Below are 11,859 nucleotides of genomic sequence, written 5' to 3' on the forward strand. Positions count from 1 at the left end.
AGCCACATCATCTCAGCCGCATATGTGGCTTGCTCACTTGAGGTGGGGGTTTAACGAATACTCACGTGGCGCATTTACATTCATTCATTCGCATACGCGTTGAATTTGTGTTTTCCGTGGTTGCCCCGGCAGCAACAACTACTGACTCGAGTCAACATTCCACTTTGGCGCAACCCCAATTAACGGGAGCTGCACAAATGGGTTCTATTCTATGCAACCTGTTGCCGACTTTTGCACGTTTATGTATGTAGTTGAACATATCCACCTGATGGATGTCTGTATTTATTTATCCTTCCCATCATATGCCCACTTGGTCTCGGAAGACGAAAGTAAAGCTAAGTTAAAGGTTCCTCTACCTAACTTAACTTACTAGGTTAGCCACCGAACCCGCATCTGCTTTTCAATGCTCAATGCTCAACACTCCCTTGCCCTGAGTTTGTTAAACGTCATCTAAACACATGCTCACTCAACACCCGCCATCACGCCGCCGTTCACATCCACATCGTCTGCTGGCGCCTCCCCCTCTGGAGCTCTGCTCCTTGCTTCGCTTGCATATCACCTAGCTGCGCGTCTGAGACATAGGATCAATATGGATACGGAGAATTCGGTATGCCCCCTCTTCCCCGAGGCTCGATCGCATAGCAGCCGTTCATCTTGAACCACGCCGACTGACATGACATGACCCGGCCCAGGTAGTAAACAAGCCCTCCGCCCTCCCCCGGCTAGGCGCCAGCAAGTTACCCCAGCTATTTTCATCCTCGACCACCTCACAACCAGCACTCCACGAGATCACCGAGTCGCAATCCAACACCCGCTCGCAATATGCCATGGGACCCCCCATGAAACGAGGTCCTCACGGGCTCGCCCAACCTGAACCCAAGCGCAAGACCCTCGCCGATAAAGCCGGCTCGGAGTTCCCAAATGCCACGTCGCGATCGGGCCTCGTTGCCCCTACCCCTGTCCGGACTGCCGCCGTCAAGGGCACATCCATAAAGGATATGCATTCCGTAAGTCACTGCCGCGGAACGCTGCATGCAGCACGATATGGCGCTGAGATGATCCTGACCGAGCACGTTGGCATATAGGCCCGACCTGGAACACGTTCTGTCGCTTCATACAACTCGAGCGCAACGCGCAACACAACGAATAGCAGTTATGCCACCAGCATTGGTCCAGGCGGTCGACCTCCCTCCCGAACAACAACACATTCTCGCTCAGCAAGCGTACGCTCAGCCGCCCCGAAGAATGGCGCAAGGCCTGTGACGTCTATGGGAGTCAGGTCACCAGAGCAGACCAAGAATGGTATGATTCCCCACCAGCTTACAAGCAAATCAAGTTCCAGCAATCTTCCAGTCAGGATGCTACGAAAGCATTACTCTGTCAATGACATGGATACTGCTTTCGCTCAATCACTTCCTGTGTCTAGAGAAGCCTCTATTTGTCAACAATTCAACGCCCTGACCATCCGTGAACCATGTACGAAGTCGTCGCAAGATGGTCGGAATCCAGTGGTTTCCGGCCCGCAAACGCCGCCACCAACCTTCAAGCTACCCTCGAGTGTGACAGTGCGCAATCGAGGTCAGCAAGGCGGTAGCCTGGGCGCGGGAGCTTTGGTAAAGGAGCAGTCTCGGGACAACCAAGTGGTACCCGAAACCCCAACATGCATGGAGATGACGCACCAGTATGCGCGACTCGAATCCTCCCTGAGAGCTGTCAGGACAGTCATGATGTCCCCGTCGCCTACGAAGTCCTCGTTCTTGACTAAGGAGTCTAACCTGAATAACTTTGTAGTTTGGGATGTGGATGAACGCCTAGGTACCTTCGAAACCGAGTTCAAGGCCATGAAGGAGATGATCAGCACTTCCATCAGCGGCCAAAAGAGTCTGGAAGAGAATGTTGCTGCTGTGAGCAAAAAAGGTAAGCCCAACCCGGCCAGGGAGGGTATTTGCAGGTCGTCTCTAACACCAGCTCCAGCCGACGAACTCGAACAAATCAAAACCGACCTCGAATCGTCCAAATCAGAATTACAGACTAAACTCGACGACGCCGAACAAAGAATATACTGTCTTACCAGGGAGCTCGACGACGAAAAGAGAGCCAGGCGCAATGATGCTGAGGATCTAATGCGCGAACACAGAAACGACATTGACAAGAGGTCCCGCGACTTCAACAGAGAGAAGGACGAGCTGGAGCGAGCTTTACGGAAAAACATTGAACGGGTCAAGGAAGAAATGGCTTCCAACTTCGCAAAGCAACTTGGCGAGGCTCACATGGCGTTTGAAGAACTCGAAAAACTCCTCGAGGAAGAGAAGCGCATTGCAGCTGTAAAGAGCGAAGCCAATGGCAAGGATATGGAAGCACAGTTCGTTCAGCTTGAGCAGCTAAGAAGAGAAAGAGACGAATCAAGACGTGCTGAACAGGACCTGAAAGGTCTCCTGTCAGTCAGGGAAGCTCGCATTGGCGATCTCGAGCGCCAAGTCCAGGCCGGGCAGACCGCCCTCATCCATCTCAAGGGAGACGAACAGAAACAAGTCGAAAACTTTCGCATGATAGCCGAGGAGAAACAACTAGCGGAGGACCAGGCTGCTGAAGCCATCAGTCAAGCTGAGGAGTTCAAGGCGAAGCTTAGAGTTGAAGAACGAAGGCGGAGGAAGCTCTTTGACCAGCTTCAAACCCTCAAAGGCAACATTCGGGTCATGTGTCGTATTCGTCCTGGACGTAACGATTCCGGAAATGCACAAATTGAAACCGAGATTGGCGACTATGATGATCACATCGGCAGGATGAAGGTCATGGTACCCATCAAGAAGTACGACGGCGAGCAGCTTGTAGACAAGAACTTCGATTTCGAGCGAGTCTTCGTACAACAAGAAGGCAATAAGATTGTCTTTGAGGAAATCAGCCAGCTCATCCAGAGTGCCCTTGACGGTCAGAAGGTGTGCATTTTCTGTTATGGCCAAACAGGTTCTGGAAAGACTTTCACCATGAGTGCGGAAGGAGACTCTATTATTCCAAGTGCCATGAAAATGATCTACGAGCAGGCCGAAGCTCTCAAAGATGCCGGGTGGACTTACAAGATGTGGGGATCCTTCACCGAGGTTTACAACGAGAAGACCTATGATCTACTCAGCGGCGATGGCACCCGTAACGAGGTCCCGCTTCGACAAGATCCGCTTACCAAAAAGTTCTACGTTGACTCCTCCGCAACCTTGCTGCAGTCACCGGCAGAGGTGGAGAGCATGCTGGCAACGGCAAACAAGAACCGAACCGTCGCAGCTACACAAATGAACCGAGCATCATCGAGATCCCACTGCGTATTTACCCTCAGGCTAGAGGGTATAGACATCGAGGGCAATAGGAGCGAAGGTGTGCTGAATCTGATCGATCTGGCAGGATCTGAGCGCGTGAAAGAGTCGCAAGTCGAAGGACAAAACTTCAGGGAGGCCGCCAGTATCAACACATCACTGTCTACCCTGAGTAAAGTCATGACCGCCCTGGCTGAGAATGCCAGCCATATCCCCTATCGAGACTCAGCCCTGACCAAGCTCTTGGAGGGTTGTCTAGGTGGCAATGCCAAGACGCTCATGTTTGTCATGATCAGTCCTTTGGCCACAGACATAAAAGAGACTGTCAGTAGCTTGGACTTTGCTACTACGGTATGTTCTGAAAATTCCAAGTATATTGATAAGTTCTGCTGACAGTACCATTCAGGTCTCGAAAGCCAAGCCTGGGCAACAAGGGGGTGCCCTCAAGACCATCAAGACCGGCCGATCCGGTCTACCGAAGCTTCGATAGAATACTGATGGCAATGAGTGTCGAATGTGTCCGAGTTGAATAATTCTCCACGGCTCGCTACTCGCAAAGGTCTGTCAGTCATGTTATAAGTTTATACCCTTGGTGTTTGAGCGAGCGAGAACATTGATTAGAAAGGGAATACCTATTTGTTGGAGTTCTGCATGTGGATATGCCGGCATTCTTTGGTTCGGGAATTCGAACTAGGAGTATGAACGTGTTGGGCGTATATAGGAGTTTTTGTATCATTCTTCTCGCTATCCTTTGGTAAGGAACACGGAGCCAAACTTAGGGGCGGCCTCCAGATAGTTCTCGGTCGACAGCATATACTCGGGGTGTCTTGATAAAGAACAAGACGATACCGACCAAGAAGGTGCTGTTAGTGTCTATACTCACAATAAATGAGAGAAAGATGATATCAATTCGAAATAGGTCGGGCTATCTGATGAGTGATCTATGCCCAGCCACCTCCACTGGAAATGATACAAACCATCTGAACTCGCTCTTTCAACTTCGATCCCTACGTGAGATTCTTCCATGCATCTAATGAGCACGACGTTGTGGGGACCTCCTAACCAAGGGTGCCGAGGCTTGGCGTAAGTATACCAACGTTATTGGTCAATTGAATTCGAATGCTGATCGTAGCCCTGCAACGACACCTCGCTTAACCCCGCGCTTCGAGGTCGAAGGAGCATCATTTCAGTGTTCAAGGAACAGATTTCTGGATCCGCTTGTGCCGGGCAGCTGAGTATACAACAATAGACGTGAGGCTTCGCCAAAGTTCAAAGCTCCGGCAACCAGCCCGATAGATCGTCTACTGAGGCGCCCACAGACCTTGACCCGCACACGGCGGTCAAAGGCAACAGCCTCGTACAAGGTTTTGCGCAATAAGCACATAAAATCGCCAAAAGCAAGGGATAAAAGGGGAAGAAATCATGGAATATCAATCCTTTCTCATAACAGGCGGCTGCGGCCTCCAAGGGTCTTCCATCGTCGAGACCCTGCGGTCCCGCTACCCCTCCTGCCGGAACATCGCGGTCCTGACCCGCGACCCGTCCCTCAACCTGTTCCCCGGCGTCGCTTACCACCGGGGCGACCTGACTAGCCCCGCGGACATCGACAGGTGTCTGCAGGCCTGCCGGCCCACGGTGATCTTCCACTGCGCCGCCGTCGTTACGGGCACCCGGAAGCCCGTCTCCGACGAGGTCGTCAATGCCATCAACGTCGGCGGGACCCAGCTGTTGCTCGCGGCGTGCGCGAGGCTCGGCGGCGTGCGCGCGTTCGTCTTCACCTCCTCGGTCGCCGTCGTGCAGAGGCCCGGCGTCGAGATCCGCGGCGCCAACGAGACCTGGCCGCTGATCGACTTCGTCAATGACAGGGAGACCCTGGTCTATCCAAAGTCCAAGGCCGAGGCCGAGACGCTGGTGCTGGCCGCGGACGGGGCGGATGGAGAAGGGAAAGGAGAAGGGCGCGAGGGGGGCTGCAGCATGCGCACCTGCGCCGTCCGCCCCAGCGCCGTCTACGGCGAGCGCGACAACGACGTCACACCCCTGGTCATGCGGACCGCAAAGACCATGCGCGGCCTGCAGATCGGCGACAACAAGAACCCGATGGCCACGACGTACGTCGGCAACAGCACACACGCGCACCTCCTGGCCGCGGAGCGGCTGCTGGACCCGGACCCGGCCGTGCGGGACGCCGTCGGCGGCCAGGCCTTCTTTGTCGCCAATGAGGGCGCCTCCACCTTCTGGGACCTCGCGCGGACGATCTGGTTCCACGCCGGCGCGGGCCCGGATCCCAGGGACCCGGCGGAGTACAGGCCCGAGGACCTGAGGGTCGTCAGTGTCGGGCTGGCCATGTGGGCTGCCTGGGCCAGCGAGTGGTGGGCGTGGCTCTGGGGCTCAACGCCCCGGATCAGCCGCATCGCCGTGGGCATCGTGACCATGACGCGCGTCTACGACATCAGCAAGGCGAAGAGGGTGCTGGGGTATAGCGAGCAGGTCGGCTGGGAAGAGGGCTGTCGGAGGGCCGCCAGGTGGTGGGTGGAGAATAGGGGGGAGGACAAGAAGACGAAGTGATGATCATGGGGTTTGTTTTGTCGATCCCAATGGTTGCGGTTCTCTGCATCGTGCTTTGTGCCCGTGGGTAATGCGTTCGCCCCTTGGACCTAGGTGCCCGGCGCCATTCATCTGCACCTACGCAGTGTCACAATAGAGAAACTTCCTTCTTTGCCTGCTCACATAGGCATCTACTATACATTCACAATAGATCACGTATATCCGGTGCATCTTTCTGCAAATTCAAGGAGCTAGCACGGCCTCATTGTTTCTGATAGATGCGCGACGAAACAAAGGTTTTGGCTGGTTTTGTCTATCAGAATCTTTCCCACAAGACATGCACTGCTCATATTGTGTTCTTGGGCATCTCAGGGCTGACCCTCGATGATCTCAATGGTCTTGTGATCCAGCCACGTGGCGATGGTACGCTCCGTCAGGGCGTCCACGCGCTCCTTGCTCTGTAAGCCCACGGGGCAGATGGGCCAGATGATGCTAGTCATGCACGACCGCTTGTACTCGATCAGCAGCTCCTCGTCGCGGGGGTCGAGGTCGGGCCCGCCCATCCGGCGAAGCGCCGCGAGGTAGTGGTCGAGGACCTCCCACTCGTGGGCACGGCGGTCCGCGACGCTCATCATGGACGTCATGAAGTAGACGAGGTCGTGGAAGCACGACCCAAAGTGGAACGCCGACCAGTCCAGGAACCGCGTGTGGCCCGAGGCTGTGAAGTAGACGTTTCCGATGTGGGTGTCGCCGTGTAGCAGCGTTCGGAACCGAGGGTTGCGCCCCGCGTAGTACCTGTCCAGGGCCCTGTTGACCCGGGCGCCGTCCATGAGGTACTCAGGCAGCTGCGGCCGGCCCGGCTCCCGCACCACGCTGTCCCACGGCCGGACCATGAAGGTCATGGCTGGGTCGTAGTTGTTCCATATCCCTGGGACACCCCTCGTTAGACGAACCTGTGCTTCGCAATTCGGTTTCTCACGTCAACTCAGCTTACACGGGTAGTCATCCTGACTCTTGCCCCAGAACTGGGCATGCAGGCCGGCCATCTGCTCGGCGCCGTCGAGGATCTTACTCAGCGGGTAGGCGGCAACCTCGGGCGCAAAGGTGCAGCCCTCGTGGACGAGATCCGACATGATGGCGATGCCCTGCTCATCGCTGGTGCCGCCCCACCAGCCCGTCGGATAGCCCATGTGCTTGATGGTGGGCGCGATCTTGGCGAAGAAGTCGGCCTCGCGCTGCGCCAGGCTCACGGTCCACGGCTGCGAGGCCACCATGGCCGGGTCGAACACACCCTTGACGCAGATGTGCACCGGCCGCGTGCTGGGGTCGCCTGTCGCTGCCGAGTCAGCGTACTCGAGTGTGTAGAATAGTTTGCTGGCCGTGCCGAATATGTTTCGGTCCGCGTGCATGGTTGCGGATTTGATACTCTGTCCCAGCACTGACCCTAGCCATTCCGTCGTCACGTCCTCCGGGAGCGCGGGGAGATGATCGTATGTTGTTTTGGTGTTTTCTGCCATGATGGTTGTATTTTGTCATAAATTACAGGCAAGAGAGCAACAACGTGAGCCAAATGGATAAGAGCAGACAATAGTGATATACATTTTAAAGATTGAAGCGATGCCGGCTGACGACTCATGTCTACGCCGATTATGGGCTGGGCATGGTATCATGAGATGTGTTGCACACGCGGCAGGCATGATTACCTCGCCAAGCGGGGGAACCCCGACCCTGACCCTGGTCCAAGTGTGTCGACAAGGGTCATAAATACCTATCCCCGTTCCCGTTGTCTTCTATTTTGGCAAGATACGTTTTGTCGGTACCTGTAAACTTTAGATATAGTCTTGTAAAGTGTCCGATCGAAGGCATTGTCTGTGATAATAGATTGGATTCATTTGGCTGCGGTTGGATGATCGTTTCGCTTTTGCCTTAATGTAATATGAGAGACGCTGACTAGTATCACAACCCATTTCGCGCATTATACCTTGTTCCCAAATTGCAACACGGCCCACATACTGTATTAGTGTCTGGCCATCACACTCGTTAACGTGTTGGCACGAATGGACACCATTTCTCTCGGTTCGGTGGATATATTTCGCGGTTGTGTTAACCATAACCCCTTGGTTAATGGCCAAACTTCCTACGAAGCTCTAGGAGAAATCTCTCGGGTACCGTTGGGCAGGGGTGACATCGTCCCACCCTACATGTCAGAAAAGTCCCCACGCCGGGACCTCAGCCCTGAGGTCAGTTTTGGCAAAGTTCTCTCTCCACATCTCTGAACGATATGAATAATATGTACCGATGATACAGTCAGCCCGGCTTAAAACGATCCTGCTTTACAACGATACCTTGACGTTACGATTCTAAGCTGTGCATTTTTCTGTTTTGTATGGAGGCTAACGATATTTATTCTTGTATTTGCTTTATAACGATAATCATTAATTTTGGCGGAGATTTTATATGGGTATCGTGCTACGGAGTATAGTATGAGGGAAGTTTCTTTTATCGGGGCGTTTTAAGTTAGAAAATTATACGAGGATAGTTACTTGGACCCTGGCGTGCTTAGCTTACTGGCCATACTCTTTCAAGCCCACCTTACCCCACCTGTATGATCTGACAAAGAATGGGCCAGGAAAAAAGTTTTCTACAGTACATGGCCGTATGACAGAGACTTTGGGTCAACGGTCGTTGCGACTAGCGACCGTATGGAAGGGAGATCTGGGCACTGTATCCTCGGACAAAAAGAGAAGATAAAATAAAAATAAGGAAAAACGTGCAACCGACATTTCAGGACAAGGACGAGAGAGGGGGGGCCGAAAGTGCCGTAGTCACTACATGGATTGCATAGCTTTTCGATTGAAACACTGATGAGTAGTATTTATTGAGATATATGTCTTGTAGATATCCCAACAGTGAGTTTATCTTTCTACTTTAGTTATTCCTCCAACAAATCCGCCAACACCTGAGTAGGCGTCCGCTTTGGTGCAGCAAGCTCGATGATTTCCTTACTTGTTGTGGAAGCCGTACACTTGCCCTCCCATGCACTGTTCGCTGCCGACTTGATAGACAGAATGACGTTCTTGGATTCCTGACTCGCCGCGGCCATCTGGTCGACAAAAGACATGTCCTTGAACTGAACGTCCTTGACTTCGGTGCCTATGTGTTGCTCGATCATGTCTACGATGTCGCGCCCGGTAATATCCTCCGGGCCATTGAGAACGTATCTAGCTTTGCTATGCGCAGTCGGATCTTCCTGGCTCAAGAGGTGAGCTGCTACGATGCCAATGTCATATGGATCGATGATAGCAATAGGAACAGTCTCGGCTGGGATGAGACTGAGCGTATGTTGCCCTCCAGTTTTTCGGTGCTGTTTGATAAATACCGCTGCCGGGTACAATACCATTTGAGTAAAAATGTTGGGCTGCAATGAAGTCCACTGTAAAGCCTCGAACTCAGGTGAGTCCAACATAGCTTCGATGGCCCAGTGGTTTCGAGGATAGTAGGCGTCACAGTCCGGTCGCACATTAGCCGCGGTAGTAGAAATTCGCACCACGTATTTAACACCAGCCCTCAAGGCATTGAGATGGAACGTTGACTCCTCGGCGAATTGATTCGGTTGGTTGTGCGAGGCGATGAAGGCTCGGACGACCTCGTGCTTTCGCAGCCAGTCGGCGGTGATTTCCACCCAGTTCTGTTCCAAGACTTCAACACCCGGGATCTTAGCGAGCTGCTGGGCTGCTTCGCTCTTCAGGGAGCGTGTTAGGGCAATGATTCGATAACCAGACAGCGTGCCACTCAGTAGATGCGGCAGCGTTTCGACAACGCTTCTGCCAGTGTTGCCAGTGGCGCCGGCAATGAGAATAGTTGGAGCCATCACACAATGAGCTGTTCAATACAGAGAAACCTAGGTCGATTATAGGCTGGGTAGGTGCTTCGGGTAGTTGGAGGTTGTCGAGGTTTGAGATATATCAACACATGGCACAAGGTGACGTTCAAACTTCAGCTTATATACCTACTTTATCAGTCAAAATGAGTTACCCACACTGAGCGTCGCTTAATCAACACAAGCCTTGTAAGATCCCCATGCGGATCGATTGAGTATGTAAATATTTGACTGTAGTATGTATGTCATGGCCGAAATTTCTTCAATGGTGCATTAACCCTCTCATTGCACACTGTAGTGCTGCTCAATGACAAAGCATAGTATTTAGAAATAAAGAAAAGTCTCCGAGGCGGCTTTATGTTCACTCCGTGAGAACCCCACTAACCTTGAAAGTCCACTAAGGTTAGTCTGGTCTAACGTAAAGTTGTTCACTAATCAGGAGGTATGAATCAAGATACGCAGTCGAGGATACACTTGTGAGTAACAGAAATACCAGCCATGGTGGAGTTGTAAAATAACGAAGTACTAGCCATTGCCTCGATACACCATCTGCTCAATTTCTTTGCTTTCTCCTTAGGAGTCATCGTGGTCTTGGGTCGAAATGCAAACGATCGTTCGGGCACCGGGAATCGACGGACCGTGGCGAACGGCGCATGACTTGCAAGATCGGACAAATCGCATTGCACCATGGACCAGCTGCAAGCCATTGTGCTTAAGCCGACGGGCCAAGAATCATGGGCGAAATTGATTTGGCTGGCAGCAGTTGCAGCCTCTTCTTCCAGTATCTTCTGAATGCCATCGCGGGTGAATTTGCTCGTGCCAAGCTTCGATGGCTGACACTCACTGATCGAGTAAAAGTCTCCGTACGCCAAATTAGTGTCTACAGTATGTGCGTGCAATATGGAAAACCTTCACTTCGAAAGCTAACAACAGAGTTTGCGAATGACGAAATTGACTTAAATATGCTTGAAAGAACTCACTTATTTGGATGATACCTGAACTCGAGACTAGCTATTATTGTTAACCTTGTTCTTCTTGCCATCTTTGCCAATTTTGCCTTTCTTGTATAATATATTGCGATATCAACAATGCGATAGTTTCTGGTGGGAAACGTATATGTGTACGGGGACTTGTACGGAGACTTTTGCTTGCCCATTGTAACAAGAGGTTGTCGAAATCAGATATTATGCAATGCCACGTAGCCAAGGTGGCACGAGGGCAACCCAAAATTGTCAAGCGAAGGAGTATAGCTGTTAACAAAGCCGACAGGCGCGGGTACCCAATTGCAACAGAGATTGCCTCAAAAGGAAAGTAACACAACTCTGATTGGCCCCGAATCATTTCGCGTGGACCTGAACTTACATCTGGTTCAGCATTTTCTGGCTTGTATGGGTTGTCAATGAACTCCTGGATCTGCTTGATTCGGCTCCCACCTTCTGTGAAATCCAGATCCCGGACAACCTCGACGGCAGACTTGGAACCATCAGCTGTTGCGATGATTTGCTCACTCCATAGCACAGCCCTCCGCTCGGCGATATCAGTGACTGTTCTGGTGACCTTGAAGCTCACCTCTTGAATGGTCTGCAGCTTGATCTGCATCTGAGCTGCGTAGTCGGCATTGATGATCTGGACCTCGAAAAACTGCGAATTCCTCCGAACAAACGATTGTGGCCGATACAGTCGGACGCAGTCCTCCGTCAGAGTTGCGGAAAACAGCGCGATAATTTTCTCCTTCGTGGCATGTGTATCATTCTCAACAAATGCATCAATTGTCTACTTTAGAGTTCTTCAGAAATCCGACATGGCGAAACAGTTGTTGGGTGCACCGACGACTTAGCAAGTTGGTCCGGTATGCTCCGCGTGTAAGATCTGAAATGACAGGACTTGGGGGGCTTGAACAAGGCAGGTTCCGTTTGGGCCAGGCTCAAGCTACTTAAATACAATTGTAGCCTGATGGTGAATACGTAGGCGAGCAAAGCTGTCGCCAAATTATCATATCATGGGCTTTTTTTCCGCAGCCGCAATCTGATTAGACAGCATTAATATCATACCATGGTGAAAATCAAAGCGTCCGGTTGTTCCGACTCCCTTGCATCATGTAGTTTTCTCGTACCGCAGACACCTCGGCCC

The 11,859-nt window shown here is 52.3% G+C and overlaps 4 protein-coding genes across 4 annotated transcripts; 2 read left to right on the forward strand and 2 right to left on the reverse strand.

Moving 5' to 3' along the window:
- Positions 1–481: 481 nt before the first annotated feature.
- On the forward strand, positions 482–3,834 carry BKA67DRAFT_353014 (P-loop containing nucleoside triphosphate hydrolase protein). Its single transcript, XM_046096378.1, has 6 exons — positions 482–607; positions 693–1,007; positions 1,086–1,302; positions 1,792–1,917; positions 1,975–3,656; positions 3,712–3,834. The coding sequence occupies exons 1-6, from the start codon at positions 590–592 to the stop codon at positions 3,793–3,795; spliced, it is 2,442 nt and encodes an 813-aa protein (XP_045956616.1). The 5' UTR covers positions 482–589; the 3' UTR covers positions 3,796–3,834.
- An 893-nt stretch (positions 3,835–4,727) lies between these two features.
- BKA67DRAFT_661085 (uncharacterized protein) lies at positions 4,728–5,870 on the forward strand (the record flags this gene model as incomplete). The annotated part of the gene is made up of 1 exon (XM_046107756.1): positions 4,728–5,870. The coding sequence occupies one exon, from the start codon at positions 4,728–4,730 to the stop codon at positions 5,868–5,870; it is 1,143 nt and encodes a 380-aa protein (XP_045956617.1).
- Positions 5,871–6,217: 347 nt separating this feature from the next.
- On the reverse strand, positions 6,218–7,366 carry BKA67DRAFT_521260 (kinase-like domain-containing protein; the record flags this gene model as incomplete). Its single annotated transcript, XM_046098260.1, has 2 exons — positions 6,218–6,777; positions 6,844–7,366. 2 exons carry the CDS (start codon positions 7,364–7,366, stop codon positions 6,218–6,220), a joined length of 1,083 nt encoding a protein of 360 aa, XP_045956618.1.
- A 1,355-nt stretch (positions 7,367–8,721) lies between these two features.
- Positions 8,722–9,885, reverse strand: BKA67DRAFT_573619 (NmrA-like family protein). Its single transcript, XM_046103365.1, has 2 exons — positions 9,863–9,885; positions 8,722–9,804 (listed from the first exon to the last, which is right to left on the reverse strand). The coding sequence occupies exon 2, from the start codon at positions 9,718–9,720 to the stop codon at positions 8,782–8,784; it is 939 nt and encodes a 312-aa protein (XP_045956619.1). The 5' UTR covers positions 9,721–9,804; positions 9,863–9,885; the 3' UTR covers positions 8,722–8,781.
- Between the last annotated feature and the right edge of the window lie 1,974 nt (positions 9,886–11,859).

The sequence above is a fragment of the Truncatella angustata genome, assembly GCF_020726525.1.
Source record: "Truncatella angustata strain MPI-SDFR-AT-0073 chromosome Unknown BKA67scaffold_6, whole genome shotgun sequence".
NCBI classification, from domain to species: domain Eukaryota; kingdom Fungi; phylum Ascomycota; class Sordariomycetes; order Amphisphaeriales; family Sporocadaceae; genus Truncatella; species Truncatella angustata.

Coding starts and splice junctions, on each gene's coding strand:
- BKA67DRAFT_353014 (XM_046096378.1), top strand. Junction 1,303..1,791: donor ACCAGAGCAGACCAAGAATG/GTATGATTCCCC, acceptor ATAACTTTGTAG/TTTGGGATGTGGATGAACGC. Junction 1,918..1,974: donor TGCTGCTGTGAGCAAAAAAG/GTAAGCCCAACC, acceptor CACCAGCTCCAG/CCGACGAACTCGAACAAATC.
- BKA67DRAFT_573619 (XM_046103365.1), bottom strand. CDS start 9,720: ATGGCTCCAACTATTCTCATTGCCGGCGCCACTGGCAACACTGGCAGA.